The following is a 16,393-nucleotide window of genomic DNA, read 5'->3' on the forward strand; positions in this document are numbered from 1 at the left end:
GTAATTAAAAGGGTGTTAATGGCACTGGTCATGTTGATGTGAGTGTGGGGCTTTAAAATTATAAAGGGTAGAATTGATTTTTTTTGTGTGTGTGTTTTATTTCTCTTGAAAGCACTTCATTTTGACATTTGGTTTTTTTTTTGTTAAAATGTATTAGCAGTACTGTAGTTTCTTGCTATTAAGTACTTTTCAGAGCAAATTGAAACTTGTGAAAAGGCCAAGACCACTATTAAACTTGAAAGCTTGCTGTAGACGAAAAACCGATCTGTTAAATACAGTATTCCAGGTTGTAGTGCAGCTGGTAATTTACAGTAATATAGATGGTCGATGTATATTTAATCTTTTTTTTTTTAGACATGGCATTTCGCTGAAGGAAACACAAATGGCAGTCCAGCTCAAAAGAAAATGTCAGATTACATCACTAAAAGTGATTACTTGTAATTGTCTTTCAATGCAATTTCATATCACTAGCAAACAGGTGTGATTAATCGATCAATAGAAAATGTCAAAATTAAAACCCCTAGTATATTATTAAAATGAGCAGATTACAGGGATTTGAGCAATCTGGTGTAAAATTCGCTCTGAATTGATCGCACTTATCACAGCAAGAAGTCTCACCTACAATCTGTAAGATTACAGATTATTCCCAAACCGTCCTTGCAATATTTGCACAGATATGCAGAGCCTGCTGTGCCTAATTGTCATCTGTCTGAATTTGCAGTAGGGTGGCGATGCCATCTTATTTTTGCATTCCGAGATGCTTTTTTTCTTTATCTGTAAGAATGCCTTTCATTTGCCTTCCTGCTCCCCCTCCTCCTGTGTTTCAAATCCCCCAGCCCCAGCTACTGTAGTACTAAGCTATTCTCCTGTGTCTTAGTGCTGTTTCATACAATCCCCGGCTCCTGTAATGTGGGATCAGCTCTTTATTACTGGCTGTCAGCTCTGGTTATGTCACCTGATGGTCCCCCATTAGCGCACTGACCTGGAATGGAAAGGGATTAACAAACGATTAGAGATTGGAAGCGGTTTCATTCCTGGAAACGTGTCTGTTGGAGATCCTGCATATCCTCACCAGACTCATACCTCTGCCTCTTCGAACAATTGACCCATGTTTGGAGGTAGAGGGACATGGCAATGTAAAAATGACCAACCAGAGTATTAAAGCAACGCATGCAAATACTGCTCACTGCTTCTTCCTTGCACTCACCTTTTTTGGTTTTGTTTGAAATAAAACTGTTTGAGCGGGTATGTTACAGTTCTTAGGTTAAAATACACAAATAAATGCTCTTTCCCCGCACACCTGAATGGGTGTTGGCTATAAAAAAATATATGCGCTAAATGCTAAAATGGTAATGTTTGTTGCTTTTATATGGGAATAAAGGATTTGTTAGTTCTTACAGTAACTCCCGCATCATGGTGTCAATAAGACCTGGCTCTTGACCCTTAAATACAAATTAAAAAAATAAATAAGATGAGCTGTAAAGCTAATGTACAAAAGAAAGTGTAGTTCGAGGGGGCACTATTATATTTTCAAAGGGCAAAGGAGCTTTATATGAAAAAAAGGGGTCATTCCAGGCATGATTGTGAAGTTTGATCAAATATTTAATCTGGAGCGATGCTTTTGATCGATTGGACTGTTGTATTGTTCTGCAGTAAGAAGCAGTTTCCTTTGTACTGAAGGTGGTGCGCTGTGTGAAATACTGTAGCAAACCTCACAGTTCTGCCCAAACAGCCTTTTCACGAAAAGCACTTTTGGCAGTCATGTGATGGTCACACAAGTGGCAGTACCTCGGACTTAAGCATTACAGTCATGGGAATATTCAGAGTGCAGAAGTACACTGGTCCCTTATACCCATAACGTCATTAACCTGTTCAATACTTGCTGACTTGCATAGTGAAATGTTCTGAGGTTAAGGGGGTTCCTGCATTAGCCTTATCCCGGGTCCGTGTCCCCCATGTGATTTAAATATTTAAACCTCGCTTGGAGCCTTTCCCAGCTGCACTGTCGACAGCACAGCGAAGCAGCTTGACACTTGTGTAAAGTTTTCAGAAATAATTGCAAGGAGACGGCTGAAAGCCCTGCTACACTCTCTGTATGCCCAAGTACTCTACCTTGCAAATTAGTTTGTATAGGGAGGGCTGAGCGGGTAAGGAGAATCCAGAGCTGGAACTGCAGCAACGACCTCTACAATAAAGAGGCCTGGCCGTGCGTCAGTAGTGGAAGCCGTGAGGCCTGGTGGTTAAGCTGGGGGACTGGGAAGTAATCAGTTTGTCCTCATTTGTTAAAGGTGAGGATCTAGGGAGAGGCCATGCGGCTTAGCGGTTTGAAATGGGACACTAAGGTGGTGCAGTGTGCCCTAGTAGGTAGAGCTGAGGGGCTGTTTCTTTCTCATATCCCCCTGACTCTGCCCAGTTCCAGTCCATTAGACAGTGTCAGATCCCATTTCTCTCTGCTTTCCATTTCATATTCTATTACTGCACATGCACACCCGGTCTGGTCTCCTATGAGAAAATCAATAGCCAGGCTAAATAGATTTCACAATCAATTTTTCTATCATTATCCTATACAAGCTTTCCGGGTTTAAAAACAGGAGGAAGAAAAACAAGAAAAAGGGAGCCTTGTGTTATTACATTTTTTTTTTTTCCATGTATTTTGGAATATAGATTTTTATAGGTCAAATTTGACTGTTCAGACAACTTTATCAGCATTACGAGATTCTAGTCTTTAGCAGGTTGCATCGTGGAAGGAAGTGGGTTTGAGTAGCTCTGGATAAAGCACTGGGCTGTGTATGCGGATTGTGAGTTTGATTGCTTTGTTTGTGAGAAGCAATCTCAGAGTATATCTAGAGAAGGCTCAGGGGAAAAGAATTTCTTTCAGCTCTCTTGGTGCTCATTAATCACTCTTTGATAGCTCCCGATTTCTCCATTTAGATAAACTATTTCTAGTGGTAATTGCCATTTAGTTGTGCAGAACCATGAATAAGCTCAACAGGGGAAGGGTTAAGGTCACCATCTGCTCCTGAAACACAGACAGCTGCTCCTCTGCTCATGTCCTTTTCTACTGGCCGTTTTTTTCAGGGGGAAGACACGCACATGTGAGATGTCTCACTCTGGGGTCTGCAAATCCTTATCTTGCATCCAAAACTGATTTTGAGTTAGGATCCAGTTCCCATCAGGCGCAAAAAGACAAGGTGCAGTAAAACACATAGCTAGTGTTGTGTGATGCAGTGCCGTTACGGATTCTTCCCCTGTCGGTGAGATGGAATGAGAGTAAAAGCTCTAAACTCACAAATGCAGAAGAGCCTGTCTCTCTTCTATTGTGGCTAAGATGCTCACTGTTGCGCCCAGCCTCTGTTCAGGTACACTAAGGTTTCAGAGACCCAGATTAGCACTAAAATTGTACTACTTAAGGTTACTTTAGGTAAGGCAGTCCAAGGTTAGTCCTAATCGGTGTCTGTGAAACCTTAGGTATTACTGCACTTTGCATTGTGGGATAGTGGTTATATGTGAGATTCTGGGTTTGATTACCAGTTTAACCACTATAGACTGTAAACGGGAGGCAATGCAGGGGGAGATCCAGGTAGGTAAACCAAGTCCTTAACTACTTACTCTTTTAAGGGGTTAGAGCAGAGGATAATGTAATGCTTCCACCTGCACTGAAACTACTGTAGATGAAAACGCAGATTGCATCTTGTTCCATTTTCAAATTGGGACTGCTGCCGGTTCTGTCTGCAGTATCCAAACCAATCTGCAACTAAGCTTTTCACTCTCTTTAGTAGACATGTATAGAGGTTTAGGAAAAATAACTCCTGCAGAACAGTTAACTGGTCCTGGTCCTGGTTCTGGTTTCTGTTCATTTGTGTTTCATTTCTGTGGTCTGACACTTGCCTATTTTTGGGGTAGCAGTCTGGCTATGGAGTTTCATACAAGACATGATCACAAGAAAACTATTATCAACCTGTTTTCATTCCAAAAAGTTTTAATAATTGCTCAAAATAGAATTTAACACACAATCATCATCTACATTCTCATCGTAATAAGAGCAGCACATAGAGTAGGAAATTCAGAACATTTTATTTACAGTCACAGGTAGAAAAAAACTAAAATGAGGAGGGAGAGGGTTTCTGAATCTAGGGGGACACGCTGACCACTTCATTTACAAAATCAAACAAAGCAGAGACATCTTGTTAATGGGAACCTCAACAAGCACCGCTTCAAAGGAAAGTGTGGATCCAGGTTAATCCTCTGTTGATCTCTGGTTTAACCCAGCACTAACTCTTGATTGGCTATTGGATCTCTTTGTATGTTTGTGATTGGTTGTGATACCGCAGTCCTCCCAGCAGTAGCTCTCTGATTGGTTGGAGAAACCTTTTTGGGGTTTCTTTTTGGATCTGGTTCCGCCCTTCCCTCTGTGTTTTTGGCAATGGTAGACTACCTCCACCCCTCAAGAGTGTGATTTACAGAACAAGCACAGTATCTGAAGAGTACAGTGAATTGGGGAAAACAACATGACAATAATATTACCTAGTGTTGATATTTAATCTTATCCCTTATCCCCCTAAATAAACTCCAGATCAGATCACGAGAGATCACTCTCTGTAATCAGTCAATGTTCTTCAATAGAAAGACATTTAGACCTAATGGGATATACAATACAAGATACCAGTAAGGGGGAATTTTTTTGGGCTATTGTATTCCGTTGTGCAGTATATATTGGGGAATACTCCATTGTTATAGTCATGGTTGGAAGTAGACTAAGTGGAGATGCTTTAGTCTTTTAGCGTGAGCAGTTACACTCAGTGTTTTGAACTTTTCAAATGTCATTTTAAGTGCCAATGTATAGTAAATGGAGCAGAGATGGGACTTCTGGGAACTCACTGTGTGATAATTGTCTGCATCATTGACTGGGAATTGTCCAGACACTGTGGGTGCGTGTGTGTGTTGAATATCTTCACTAAGCAGTATGCTGTAAGGAATCTGATTATCATTATTCTCTAGTCACTGCCCTGACAGTACCCAATCCAGACAAGGAATAGGATTGAGAGGATCCTCTCAAACTATATCACAGAACTGATGGTACTTATCAAGTTTGGGTATAGTGCTAAGAGAAACCAACTGGTGCAGCACTGACACAGATAACTTAAAACATGTCTCCTTTTAGCCTACATACTTATTTAATTCTATATATTAAAGAAAACATCTTGAGTAATATATTTCTTCCACCCCAATCCCTCATTTTAAAAACCATACAAATCATATTGTCTTCCTTTTAAAACACTGTACTGGTAAAGTGTTCCTTTTGCTGTTTCTAATGCAAAGCTACATCCATCTGGTATAGTTTCAATCCGTTCTTTTTTGTTCAGAAGGAGAGGGGGTCGTTGAGACCGTTGTTGGTGTAGCATCACAGCTGCGGTCTGCCCAACTCAGCACGATTGTGGCTGAATGTTCTGAACATTGTCACTAGTGCTGCTGGCATTGTCAACACTGCTGCAGTCTTTAGCCGAGTTCTGCTTCTGAGACTGCTGGATGTCCAGATGGCACTCTCCTGCTGTGGGCACTGGGGGGCAGATGCTTGGCTTCTCCGATTGTTCCTGCCCTGGGCACTCCTCTTCTTTCAGGCTGGAAGAGGGCCCTCCTTGGCAAGCTTTGACTGCCAGCAGCAGGAGCAAAGCAGAGGTTGCAAGAAGAGCTGCAGGGGTCAGGTCGGGAGATACAGCAGTGGCTGCGGCTTCTTTAGTCCTGAAATGAAGGCAGGAGGTATCGTTTGGACCAAGGTGCAGGCACACCCTGTACTCGGTGTTGGGCTTCAGGTGTGTCAGGTTAAAGCCTCTGGTTCCTGCTAGCAGTCGGGCACTGTGTTGGTCTTCAGCACTTCTGTTAGCCAACCAGGAGAGCCATGCTGAAGGGACGTTTTGTCTGGATGGCCAGGTAACCAGAGCATATTGTGTTGAGACTTCCCGTGCCTGCAGAATTATGCTATTACCGCCTCTCTTGATGCTACTTATCAAAGACTTCCCAACCCCGATAACTTTCACAGCAACGCTGCGGGTGTCGGCCCCAACCAAATTCTGTGCCACACAAGTGTAAAGTCCTGCCTCTTCTAGGGTAACCCGAAAGACCTCCAGAGTACCCTCAGATCCAACCTTGTATCGTCCATAACTTTCAGATGGGGAAAGTTTTTGGCCTGTGGGAGAGACCCAATAGATGCTGGGTTCTGGTTCTGCTAAGGCCCGACAATGTAGAGCCAGATTCTCACCAAGCCTGACCCGTGCATGAGAAGGAAAAGTTCCTGGGGCAATTAAAGGCAAGCAGCTGTTGGCCATCTCTCTAAAAGAGACCTCCTTCACCCTTCTTGCCTTGAGCTCCGGTGGTTCTGAGCAGAACGTGGATTGAGGCTCAATGAAACGGACAGGCCTATCGTCTTCAGCACCCACCCAACGGATCAGACAGTCGCAACGGATAGGGTTGGTGTGCAGACTGATCTCTTGGAGACCAGGTAAGGAACGTATGGTCTGTCTGTGTAGAGCGCTCAAGGCATTGCTATTAAGCATCAGACTCTCCATGCTGGACAGGCGCTGGAAAGCTTGTGGGTGGACGTAAGATAGTCGTGGATTGTTTGTGATCTCCAGTTTGGTTAGCTCAGGCAGATTCTCTAGAGCTGACTGCTCTATGGAAACTAACTCCTCCATGTTATTCAGTCCTAACTCCTTCAGATGAAGCATATCCCTGAAGTCTCCAGGCAGAACCAGCTGGATGGGGTTCTTGTTCAGGTCCAGGAACTTCAACCCGGGTACCTTCTGCAGGGCCTCTTTGGGCACCTTGGTCAGACGGTTATCATAGAATGAAACACTCTCTAGACTGGCTAATCCTTCGAACGCCCACTCCGAGAGCTCTCTCAGGCCCATGCCAGCCAGGACCAGGCTGCGTAAGGACCCCAATGGCTTGAAATTTAGGTCTTGGATGACTTCCACAGGGTTATCTCCGATCATCAGGACCTCCAGATGAGGTAAGGCATGGAACCAGCGGCGGTCGACCGCACAAAGGCGGTTGGAGTTAAGATGAAGTCGGAGAAGGTTGTCCAAGCCAGTGAAAGCTCCAGGGGAGATGTTCCTTAGTTGGTTGTGATTGAGATACAGCTCCTGCAAGCCTGGGAAACCTGAGAAGGCAGCCTCTGGGAGGTGCCGGAACTGGTTCTCTTCCAGATGCAGACAGAGGAGTCCGGGCATTCCCGTGATGCGCAGGTGTCGTGCGCTGGTGAAGCTGTTCTGAGAGAGATCCAGTTCGGTCAGGTTTGCTAGCCCCTGGAGCTCTGTTTGGTCGAGGGAGCTGATCAGATTGCTCTGCAGCCGAAGAGTTTGGGTCTCGGCGGGCAGGGAATCGGGCAAACGAGAGAGCAGGAGGTCATTGCAGTCCACGGTGGGGGCTTCTTTGTAAACCGAGCGAGGAGAATACCAGGGCTTGATCTGGCACACACACTGCCGAGGACAGGGGACCTTCCAGGGCACAGACTGGATGACCAGAGCGCTGGTGACTCCGAGGAGCAGGTGGACTTGCAGAAATCTCATTGCAATGTATTTAATTTTTAATGGTATCTTTTTTTATTGTTTAGTTTTTCTCGACCTATGAGAAGTCACAGTCTCTAGGTATATTTGTAGTGTGGTATAGGATTTTGTTATAATATATATTTTTCTTTTCTTTGTTGCAGTTCTGGTGGTTCTTTCTGTTCACTTGGATGTCTATCGTTTTCTATTGTTTTTGTATTCCCTTGAAGTTCATTAACACAAATGACATATAGTAACATATAGTGGAACCTTCCGTGGTCTTGTCTCAATGATTCTACTGGTCTTCTTTTGTGATGTTGTGACGAGGTTTGTAAAAAGTTTCCAGACAGTTCCAGTTGCTATGGAAATCCAACAGAGCAACCTGGTGTGTCACGCACACACCTTCCTGCAGCTTGCGCTCTCTCTCTCTCGCTCTGTGTGTTTACATCCTGGGGTCGACAAGACAGAAGACGAGGCAAACTTCATTCAGGAGCACATCTTGAAAGGAAGAGACAGAAAAAATGTGGTTAGAACTTGGCAAGTAAGGATTTTCTAAGCATTTGAGGCATGCGTTGACAAAACTGAATGCAAACCGTCGACAGCGCCAGTACTTCAAATGAAACAGCACTTGCACAGTATTTTAGAGCTAATGAAATGTTGAATGAACACAATCATGTCTTTTGGTACACTAGAGCATAACCCTATTAACCTCTCCCCTTGCAGCACACTGCTCCCTGTGGAGAAAAGAAATACCACATTTGTTCTATGAGGTATTCCTTATTGATGTTATTTTTACATCCACCAGAGGTAGACTGTTGCTGGCTACACTCTGGTGTACTAAATCTACTTGGAGGTTAGACATGATTCAGAAAGCTATATTTAATGTAGGTTACTGGGGAGCTTTAAAAAGTCACCAGGATGTGACAAAAGAATTAACAAAAGTGAAACCAAACAAAAAGACGACATCTGTTGTCTTCGTCCGTACTTTAAATCACTACACTTCCACTGGTTGCTGAAGGGCTTGGAGACTCAGTAGCTTTATAGCACAGCCTTTTAACTCAGAAGTCCTGATTGTGAATCTGGTTTAGGTCACCAAGTCTCAACTTGACCCTTTCTGGACAGTAGTTAGTCCACATTACAGTACCAAACACGGTTTAATACAACTGTAAGAACATAACAACAGAACATTTACGAACAAGAGGAGGCCATTCAGCCCATCTATGCTCGTCCAGTTCCTAGTAGCTGATTGATCTCAAAACTTTGTCAAGTTTGGCTTTAACAGGATCCCAGTGATTTAGCATCAACAACATGACTATGTAATCCATTCCTGGAAAACAGTGGATACATGGTTTTGTTCTGTTAGAAATGAATCCAAGGACATCAAAGTTAAACCTCCACAAGTTTATCCCAGCTGTAGCAAACAATCTGAGTAAAGTAGCTGTAATGTTGCAGAACTAATTCCACGCATTAAAGACAGCTCTGCAAACATCTACCAGACCAGATAACGCATGATCAGCCAAGAAAATCTCCCTTGACTGCAGACAAAAATATGACAAATTATATTTTTTATTTATTTATTTATTTATTTAAATAAGATTAGAAATTCGAAGTTGAATTTGAATTGATGCCAAGAATATGTAGTTTGGATGAAATATGTGAAGTTGTGTGAAGCGTATTTATCCCGTTAGTAATAACAATCGTTGCTTTCATCATGACCCCCTCTCCTATTTAAGACCTTCACAAGAGCATGTCTAATAACACTGTGTAACAAATTTTTTTTTGGTCCTGGGTAGTAAGTGTTATTTCCTAATTGCTTATGCCTCAAAAGTATAGAAAATGGCTATTATTCCCCACAAACTTTGCTTTTGTGACCAGGACAGTGATATTTTGAAATTTACCTATTTCCAATGAGAAAACGGGCGAATTTGTGTCTTTTCGTTCAAATAAAGTCAGAAAAAAACAACATATGAATCCAAATTAACATGTATTTATACTAAAGTAATACAAAAATGACTACAAAAGATTTAGAAGTGAGTAGTTTTTCGAGATTTACGATTATACTGTAAATCACTTTCACGAATCAGCCCCCAAATGTAGTCTCCCATCATGTTCTCGTTATACTGTCCTTGGTAGCGGCGTTCGAAGTCCAGTATATCCTGGTGGAAGCACTCGCTTTGCTCCTCCGAGTACGCTCCCATGTTCTCCTTGAATTTATCAAGATGAGCATCAAGGATATGGACTTTGAGGGACATCCTACAGCCCATTGTGCCGTAGTTCTTCACCAGAGTCTCAACCAGCTAGACATAGTTTTCGGCCTTGTGATTGCCCAGGAAGCCCCGAACCACTGCGACAAAGCTGTTCCAAGCCGCTTTCTCCTTACTAGTGAGCTTCTTGGGGAATTCATTGCACTCCAGGATCTTCTTTATCTGTGGTACAACGAAGACACCGGCTTTGACCTTTGCCTCAGACAGCTTAGGGAAGAAGTCTTGAAGGTACTTGAAGGCTGCCGACTCCTTATCTAGAGCTCTGACAAATTGTTTCATAAGGCCCAATTTGATGTGCAGTGGTGGCATCAGCACCTTCCGGGGGTCCCAGCCGTACTCATCATACTTCAAGGCGTCCAGCAAGGTCTTGATGCTGTTGTAATCCTCTTTGAGGTGCACCGAGTGAGCCAGGGGAAGAGACGGGTACTTGTTACCATTATGGAGCAGCACGGCTTTGAGGCACGTGGATGAGCTGTCAATGAAGGACAGTATAACGAGAACATGATGGGAGACTACATTTGGGGGCTGATTCGTGAAAGTGATTTACAGTATAATCATAAATCTCGAAAAACTACTCACTTCTAAATCTTTTGTAGTCATTTTTGTATTACTTTAGTATAAATACATGTTAATTTGGATTCACATGTTGTTTTTTCTGACTTTATGTGAATGAAAAGACACAAATTTGCCCGTTTTCTCATTGGAAATAGGTAAATTTCAAAATATCACTCCTGGTCACAAAAGCAAAGTTTGTGGGGAATAATAGCCATTTTCTATACTTTTGAGGCATAAGCAATTAGGAAATAACACTTACTACCCAGGAACAAAAATTGTGTTACATAGTGTAATTTACAAGTGGAGCTTATCTGTTGTTCATTTGTTGCAGTAATAGATACATTGAGTAGACCTACTGAACACTTTTACTTGCTATTGCTGGTGGACATAATATTGTCAATAAGCTAGTGTTAAATGATTGAATGCATCTTTTAAATGGAGGGTAAAACGCAAACTGTCTGCACGTATAAAATCTAGATGCGAATATATAAATAAACAAAGACAGATTGAGAAGTTCGATGTTAGAGCTACATATTTATATGTAGACTTGCCAAATTCCAATGTATAATTCAACATGCGGAGACGGGATATATACATAGATAGAAATACAATGTGTTTTCCTATTAGTTGAACCCCTTTGCCTTTTGTGAAGCACATCCTACCTGCTGTGAGTATAATGAATGTTCAGTTCTCACCTCGTAGATTTTGATCACAAGTGACAGCCGATTTTAAATATTGACGGGCTGAATATGCTTGAAATTGTTTCCCTTGCTGTCGGAGGTGAAAACTCTGCTTCCAGCCTCATTTACAAAGTGCCATATTTCCATCTGATTTCTGACATCCATCAAACACTTCCCGGACAGCCTACGCCATTCTATTGTATAACCTCACCAGCCTATAAGAGGTTCCCTGGAATAATTTCACGAGCTGTTAGGATGAGACACAGAGGTGTTATGAGCAGCTTTAAACACAAAGTGACTAGAAATGTGTCACCAAGAGCTGTGCTTCGTGTGTTAAATAATGTATTTCCCACCCAGCACCCACTAATCTCTGTGTCCTGCTGTTCTTTATGGCTGGATAGACAGGGAAGTGCTCTTCAAGAATGTGTTCTAACTGTTCTGTCAAAGAATATTTGTCCTATGCATTATTTCGCACTCGGTTGCAAATGCATGTTGATCAGTCCTGGAGACCTGAGAATGGAGTGTCTCTTATTGAAGTGGCAGGTAGAAAAATACAGTACACTGTTGTGGCTCACAGTCACAATCCAGGTCTGAATACTTCTGCGTTTGATGTTTTTAACAAACATTGCTTAATTAATTTGTCAGTTTTGGAGCAGCTAGACGTTAAGGCCCGATCAGAGCTGAGGAGCCGAGAGAGGCGTCTTCACTTGAATGGTGATGGATTTTTTTTTTTTCTTCTCCCATCCCAGCGAGGTCACCGGATCCGATTTAGAATTCCTCCCCATGCCTCTGTCCCTAATTAAATGTGTTCGTTATAGCTCATGCTCTTTCCTTGCAGATTCCATAAAGCACACAGATAAAATGGATAGTTTTAAATGCCTCCTGGGTCATCAGAGCATTTAGGAAATAAAAAGAAAGGGCCATTTGTACTGTTACTGCCTATATTGCTGTTTATACAAAACAACCAATGCTTGTTTGCCTGTTATCGTTAATCACTTCATCAGGCTTTATTCCATTAATCAGTGATACATTTATTATTGAACGAAGTAATGAACACATCATTATGCAGGGTTTTAGGTCAAAAATATGCCGTGATAAATGTTTCATGGGAGTCAGGAATCGACTTGCTATTTATATTTTATGAGCCATGTTATAGCAGGTTATGAAATGCATGGGGTTTTGAGGTCCTGTGGGTGAAGTGCTGTGAAATACTTCAATTACTATGGCCAACGTTGAACCGCATTCACCACCCCCTGAGCTTTCAGATGAAAATCCAGTAATTGTTGTAGTGAACACCTTCACCCTTGCACGTCTCAGCTGTGCTTCGTTCTTGGGCAGCTAGCATCTTCATATCTAGAAACTGGATGCTTGCAATGGACGTTATGTCGAGCCTCTGTCGAGCTTTCTAACTTTATGGTGTGTTTGTAATTCAAATATACTTGCATATAAAAATGCATATGTTTTACTATCCCATTTAAATGAAGTAGTAATTAGGTCTGACACAGCTGTATAGACTGACAACCCCTATATCTAAAATTCATGATGAATAAGCACATTTTAATAATATCACCAATATAAATAGTGATGGTTTCTTGAGTTGATGCTTTCATTATATCAATTCAATAGGAACTGGGTTGGTTCTGACACAGCTGTAGTTGAATTACTGACAATGTTACCCAAATATGTTTTACATTTTTTTATTAAGGTTTGTTTATAGTATTTACAGGGACCTAGCTAGGAATAGATTTTTACTGAAAACCCTGCATATCCTGTTCATGAAGCCTGCAGGCTATTAATGCAAACTGCAAAGCAATATAAGTTGCTAACTCTTTACCCAGTGACTCACCTTCATGACACATATTTTTTTAAATAAATCTCCCAGCAGAAACAACACCAACCTAAAATCACTCTATTCACACTGCTAGAAATATGTGATATTAAAAGGACAAAAAGAATAGAACTTATAAATATGAATAAGCAGATGGGGTTATACCTTCATTGGTTCACTGCTACTGAAGTTAGTGCTGAGACTGGTGACACTGATGCTACAACTGGAACTGGTAAGACTGGTGCTGACACTGCTGGGACTGGTAAGACTGGTCCTGACACTGCTGGGACTGGTAAGACTGGTGCTGACACTGCTGAGACTGGTAAGGTTGCTGATACTAGGCTAAGACTGATCGGACTGCTGAGACTGTATGGCTTTACTCTAAATAGAGTTTGCCAATCCTCCGATAGCCTGATCTATCGAAACACTGTAACACTTCCTCCTGGGACATATAGCAGGGCAAGGCCATTCAGTCTATTTTTACCCATACTGCTGCGAGAGCAATCAAACATATCAAAAGGATGCACTCAGTTAAACTCTTTCTCGTCATGAACAGGGATCCTAGGAATCCGTTTGCTGAGAAAAACATGGATTGTCCATATGCTGTCGGAGAATTCTTAGTTTTACACTTGGGGTGGGGCAAAAAACATGCAAGGCTTTTTTTTGTTTGTTTGATAACCAAACCAATACATTTATCATATATAATCAACACAAACAATGCTGCTTTAAATTTACATAAATATACTTTAAACTGTTTCTGGTGTACAGAGGTCAAGGTTGAAAGAGGCGCCGCGCTGTCACATTCATGCTGGAACGTAGCTGTAGGTTACTTCAGTATCCAGTGCGTTGTTACCACTGAACAAGCTTTTAAAGATGCCCAAAACTATTTTTTTTTAAATCACCACTATTAAAACAGTACTTCCTTTGATTTTTTTCTCAATCCACCCTTTTCTGGTCAATATGTCACAGTGTCGGTTGAGTTCCACATTCATGAAACCAGATGAGACAAATTAGCAATTGATTGGCATCTGTTCAAGGAAAGGAAAATTCATTTTTTTAATTGGCCCAGGTGGAAAAGGAACCTTTTGTTTAAAATCTATAGTAATGATTACAACTTTGACACAGAGTATTGACAAGGAAGCCCTTCAAAGCTATAAATACAGTGTGCATTAGGTGAGCACTCTTTTGTTCAACAATGCTAATTATCTTTCAAGAAGTATTGAGATGCCCCCTTCTCACAATAGTAGAGTTGCAAAAACTGGTACCTACACATTAAAAACCCATAAAGAACAGTTGTAACCATAATAAACATGTACTGTATGGTATGCATACTGTTTAAAGAACAGAAATTTCTACCCCAGTGCTAAGTTTGAAGAGTAATTGTGCAGTTTCTCAAGCTTCTACTATTTTTTCATTATGCTTTACTATGCTTGTACTATAGCACTGTTTTTTTGTAGCACTTTAAATAGGGTATACATAACCATGTAAAAACATGGTAATAACTAGGTACATAAGTGTGTAATTATATGGAAATGATCTATATGATGTTGTTACAAGTAAAATCCCATTCAATTAGACAGTAGTTGCAGTGTGAAAGCAAGAGAGCATTTGGTAATTACACATTTATTACATGCTTGTTCCTGCTCTGTAGTGTGAAGTGCTACTTGTGGTTTTAATTTTGCCTATACCACACTACGCACTTAGCAAAGCCAGCATACAAGTTCTATTAAATCAAACTTAATGAGCTATAGACCATGGCTAAAGGGTGTTACTCCACTTACAGGCTGAAGTGATGCAGGACAGCTTGTAATGAACAACACATGTAAAGAGCTATTTAAGCATCATACCATTGACTGCTATCCAGTGCAGTAGCATCTCAGGGGGCTTTTACACTTTCTACAATCAAATCCAGTGCTTTAAGTTTAGTCATGAACATGATTTAAATAGGCTGATACCTTTTATGACCAGCCCCAAACACACACCCTCATTACATTTAGTAGCAGCCCTCTGGAAAACTTATTAAGCAATAGAAAATAATAGTGCTGTTGTGGGGTTTCTTTTTTTATTATTCAATGATCTTTTATGCAAGATTTAGAAATTAACATTATTAATCATATATATATACATATATATATATATATATAGATATCGTTGGTCAAATACATTTTGGTATATTTAAATTAGACTCTGCTATTATTATTATTATTTATTTCTTAGCAGACGCCCTTATCCAGGGCGACTTACAATTGTTACAAGATATCACATTATTTTTTACATACAATTACCCATTTATACAGTTGGGTTTTTACTGGAGCAATCTAGGTAAAGTACCTTGCTCAAGGGTACAGCAGCAGTGTCCCCACCGGGGATTGAACCCACAACCTTCCGGTCAAGAGTCCAGAGCCCTAACCACTACTCCACACTGCTGCCCATATGCTATGCTCTGTCTGTATCTTCTCATTTAATTTGTGTGATCTTATGTTGGTGCTGTAACTGTAATTAAATCAGATAAATAACATGCTGCATGTAGAGGACAAGCAAATTATAAGAAATGATTTCTATTACTGAGCAACTCAATACAAGTAATGTAGAGACCTCTGGAGTGAATCAATTAATATGTGATTTAAATCCCCAGTAGTTCCAGGAAACAAGAGGCAGATAAGGAATGACTAACTAGGTTATATTAACAAACTACTAATTGCAGTGATACAGTATAGCAGTCATTTCTCACTCCTCTACTGGTGTTTTGTGGCGAGCTGGTGCTTAGCAGTATTAAAATACAGTCTTCCAGGCTGGGTGTAGCACATTAGGATCCAGGGAAAATCACTACACTGGTCCTGATTTTTACATGAGGAAATAGCAAGAACAAGGTAGCATGCAACCTTGCTTTAAGATTTTCAAAACACGACAGGAGAGCAAATGGCATTTGAACTTAAAGCAATCTAGTTAATATGTAGCCTAAACTGAGGTTGCCTAATGTGAGTTTGGAGACATGATTCCTACATATTAAGCTAGAATTTTGCATGTGGTATCGAACAACATTATTTCAATGACGCATTAAATTTGAACAAAATCTGAGACAGTCAAGCAGGGGGGCGGCACTGGTTAATCCGACATGAAACGACTCCTGTATAAATCAATATAGTGCAGCATTTTGCTGTACTGGATTTCATAGCGCGAAGTCTGCAAGATAATTTTCAGACGGTCCCTTGAGCAGTCAATAAGCAGCTTTCACTCTGTATTGAGGTACAGTGACAACATGTGACAACATGAGGATTCCACTGGGATCCTAGATAGTAAGACCAGGTTTAGACAGTGTCGTCGTCCCCCAACGCCCCCCCCCCCCCCCCCCCCCCCCCGGGAAAGTATGTTCAGACTTGTGAACTGGCTCTTGTTTTTGTCAATGCTAATGGTTTGCTAAATCGGGAGCAGTTTGTATTCAAGATGAACGTGGCTGAAATATGAACTGAAATATCTATATATAAGCAAACACTTAATGTGAAGCTCAACATAGCATAAATTAGA

The 16,393-nt window shown here is 41.2% G+C and overlaps 1 protein-coding gene across 1 annotated transcript in view; it reads right to left on the reverse strand.

Annotated features, from left to right (window-relative positions):
• Window positions 1-3,961: 3,961 nt before the first annotated feature.
• The window catches only part of LOC131702140 (leucine-rich repeat neuronal protein 2-like), a 29,473-nt gene continuing 17,041 nt past the window's right edge, over window positions 3,962-16,393 (reverse strand). The window contains exon 2 of the mRNA XM_059004223.1: window positions 3,962-8,039. Within this exon, the coding sequence (XP_058860206.1) occupies window positions 5,424-7,565 (2,142 nt within the window). The 5' untranslated portion in view covers window positions 7,566-8,039 and the 3' untranslated portion in view covers window positions 3,962-5,423. The remainder of the gene's footprint in view (window positions 8,040-16,393) is intronic.

The sequence above is a fragment of the Acipenser ruthenus genome, chromosome 29, assembly GCF_902713425.1.
Source record: "Acipenser ruthenus chromosome 29, fAciRut3.2 maternal haplotype, whole genome shotgun sequence".
NCBI lineage: Eukaryota > Metazoa > Chordata > Actinopteri > Acipenseriformes > Acipenseridae > Acipenser > Acipenser ruthenus.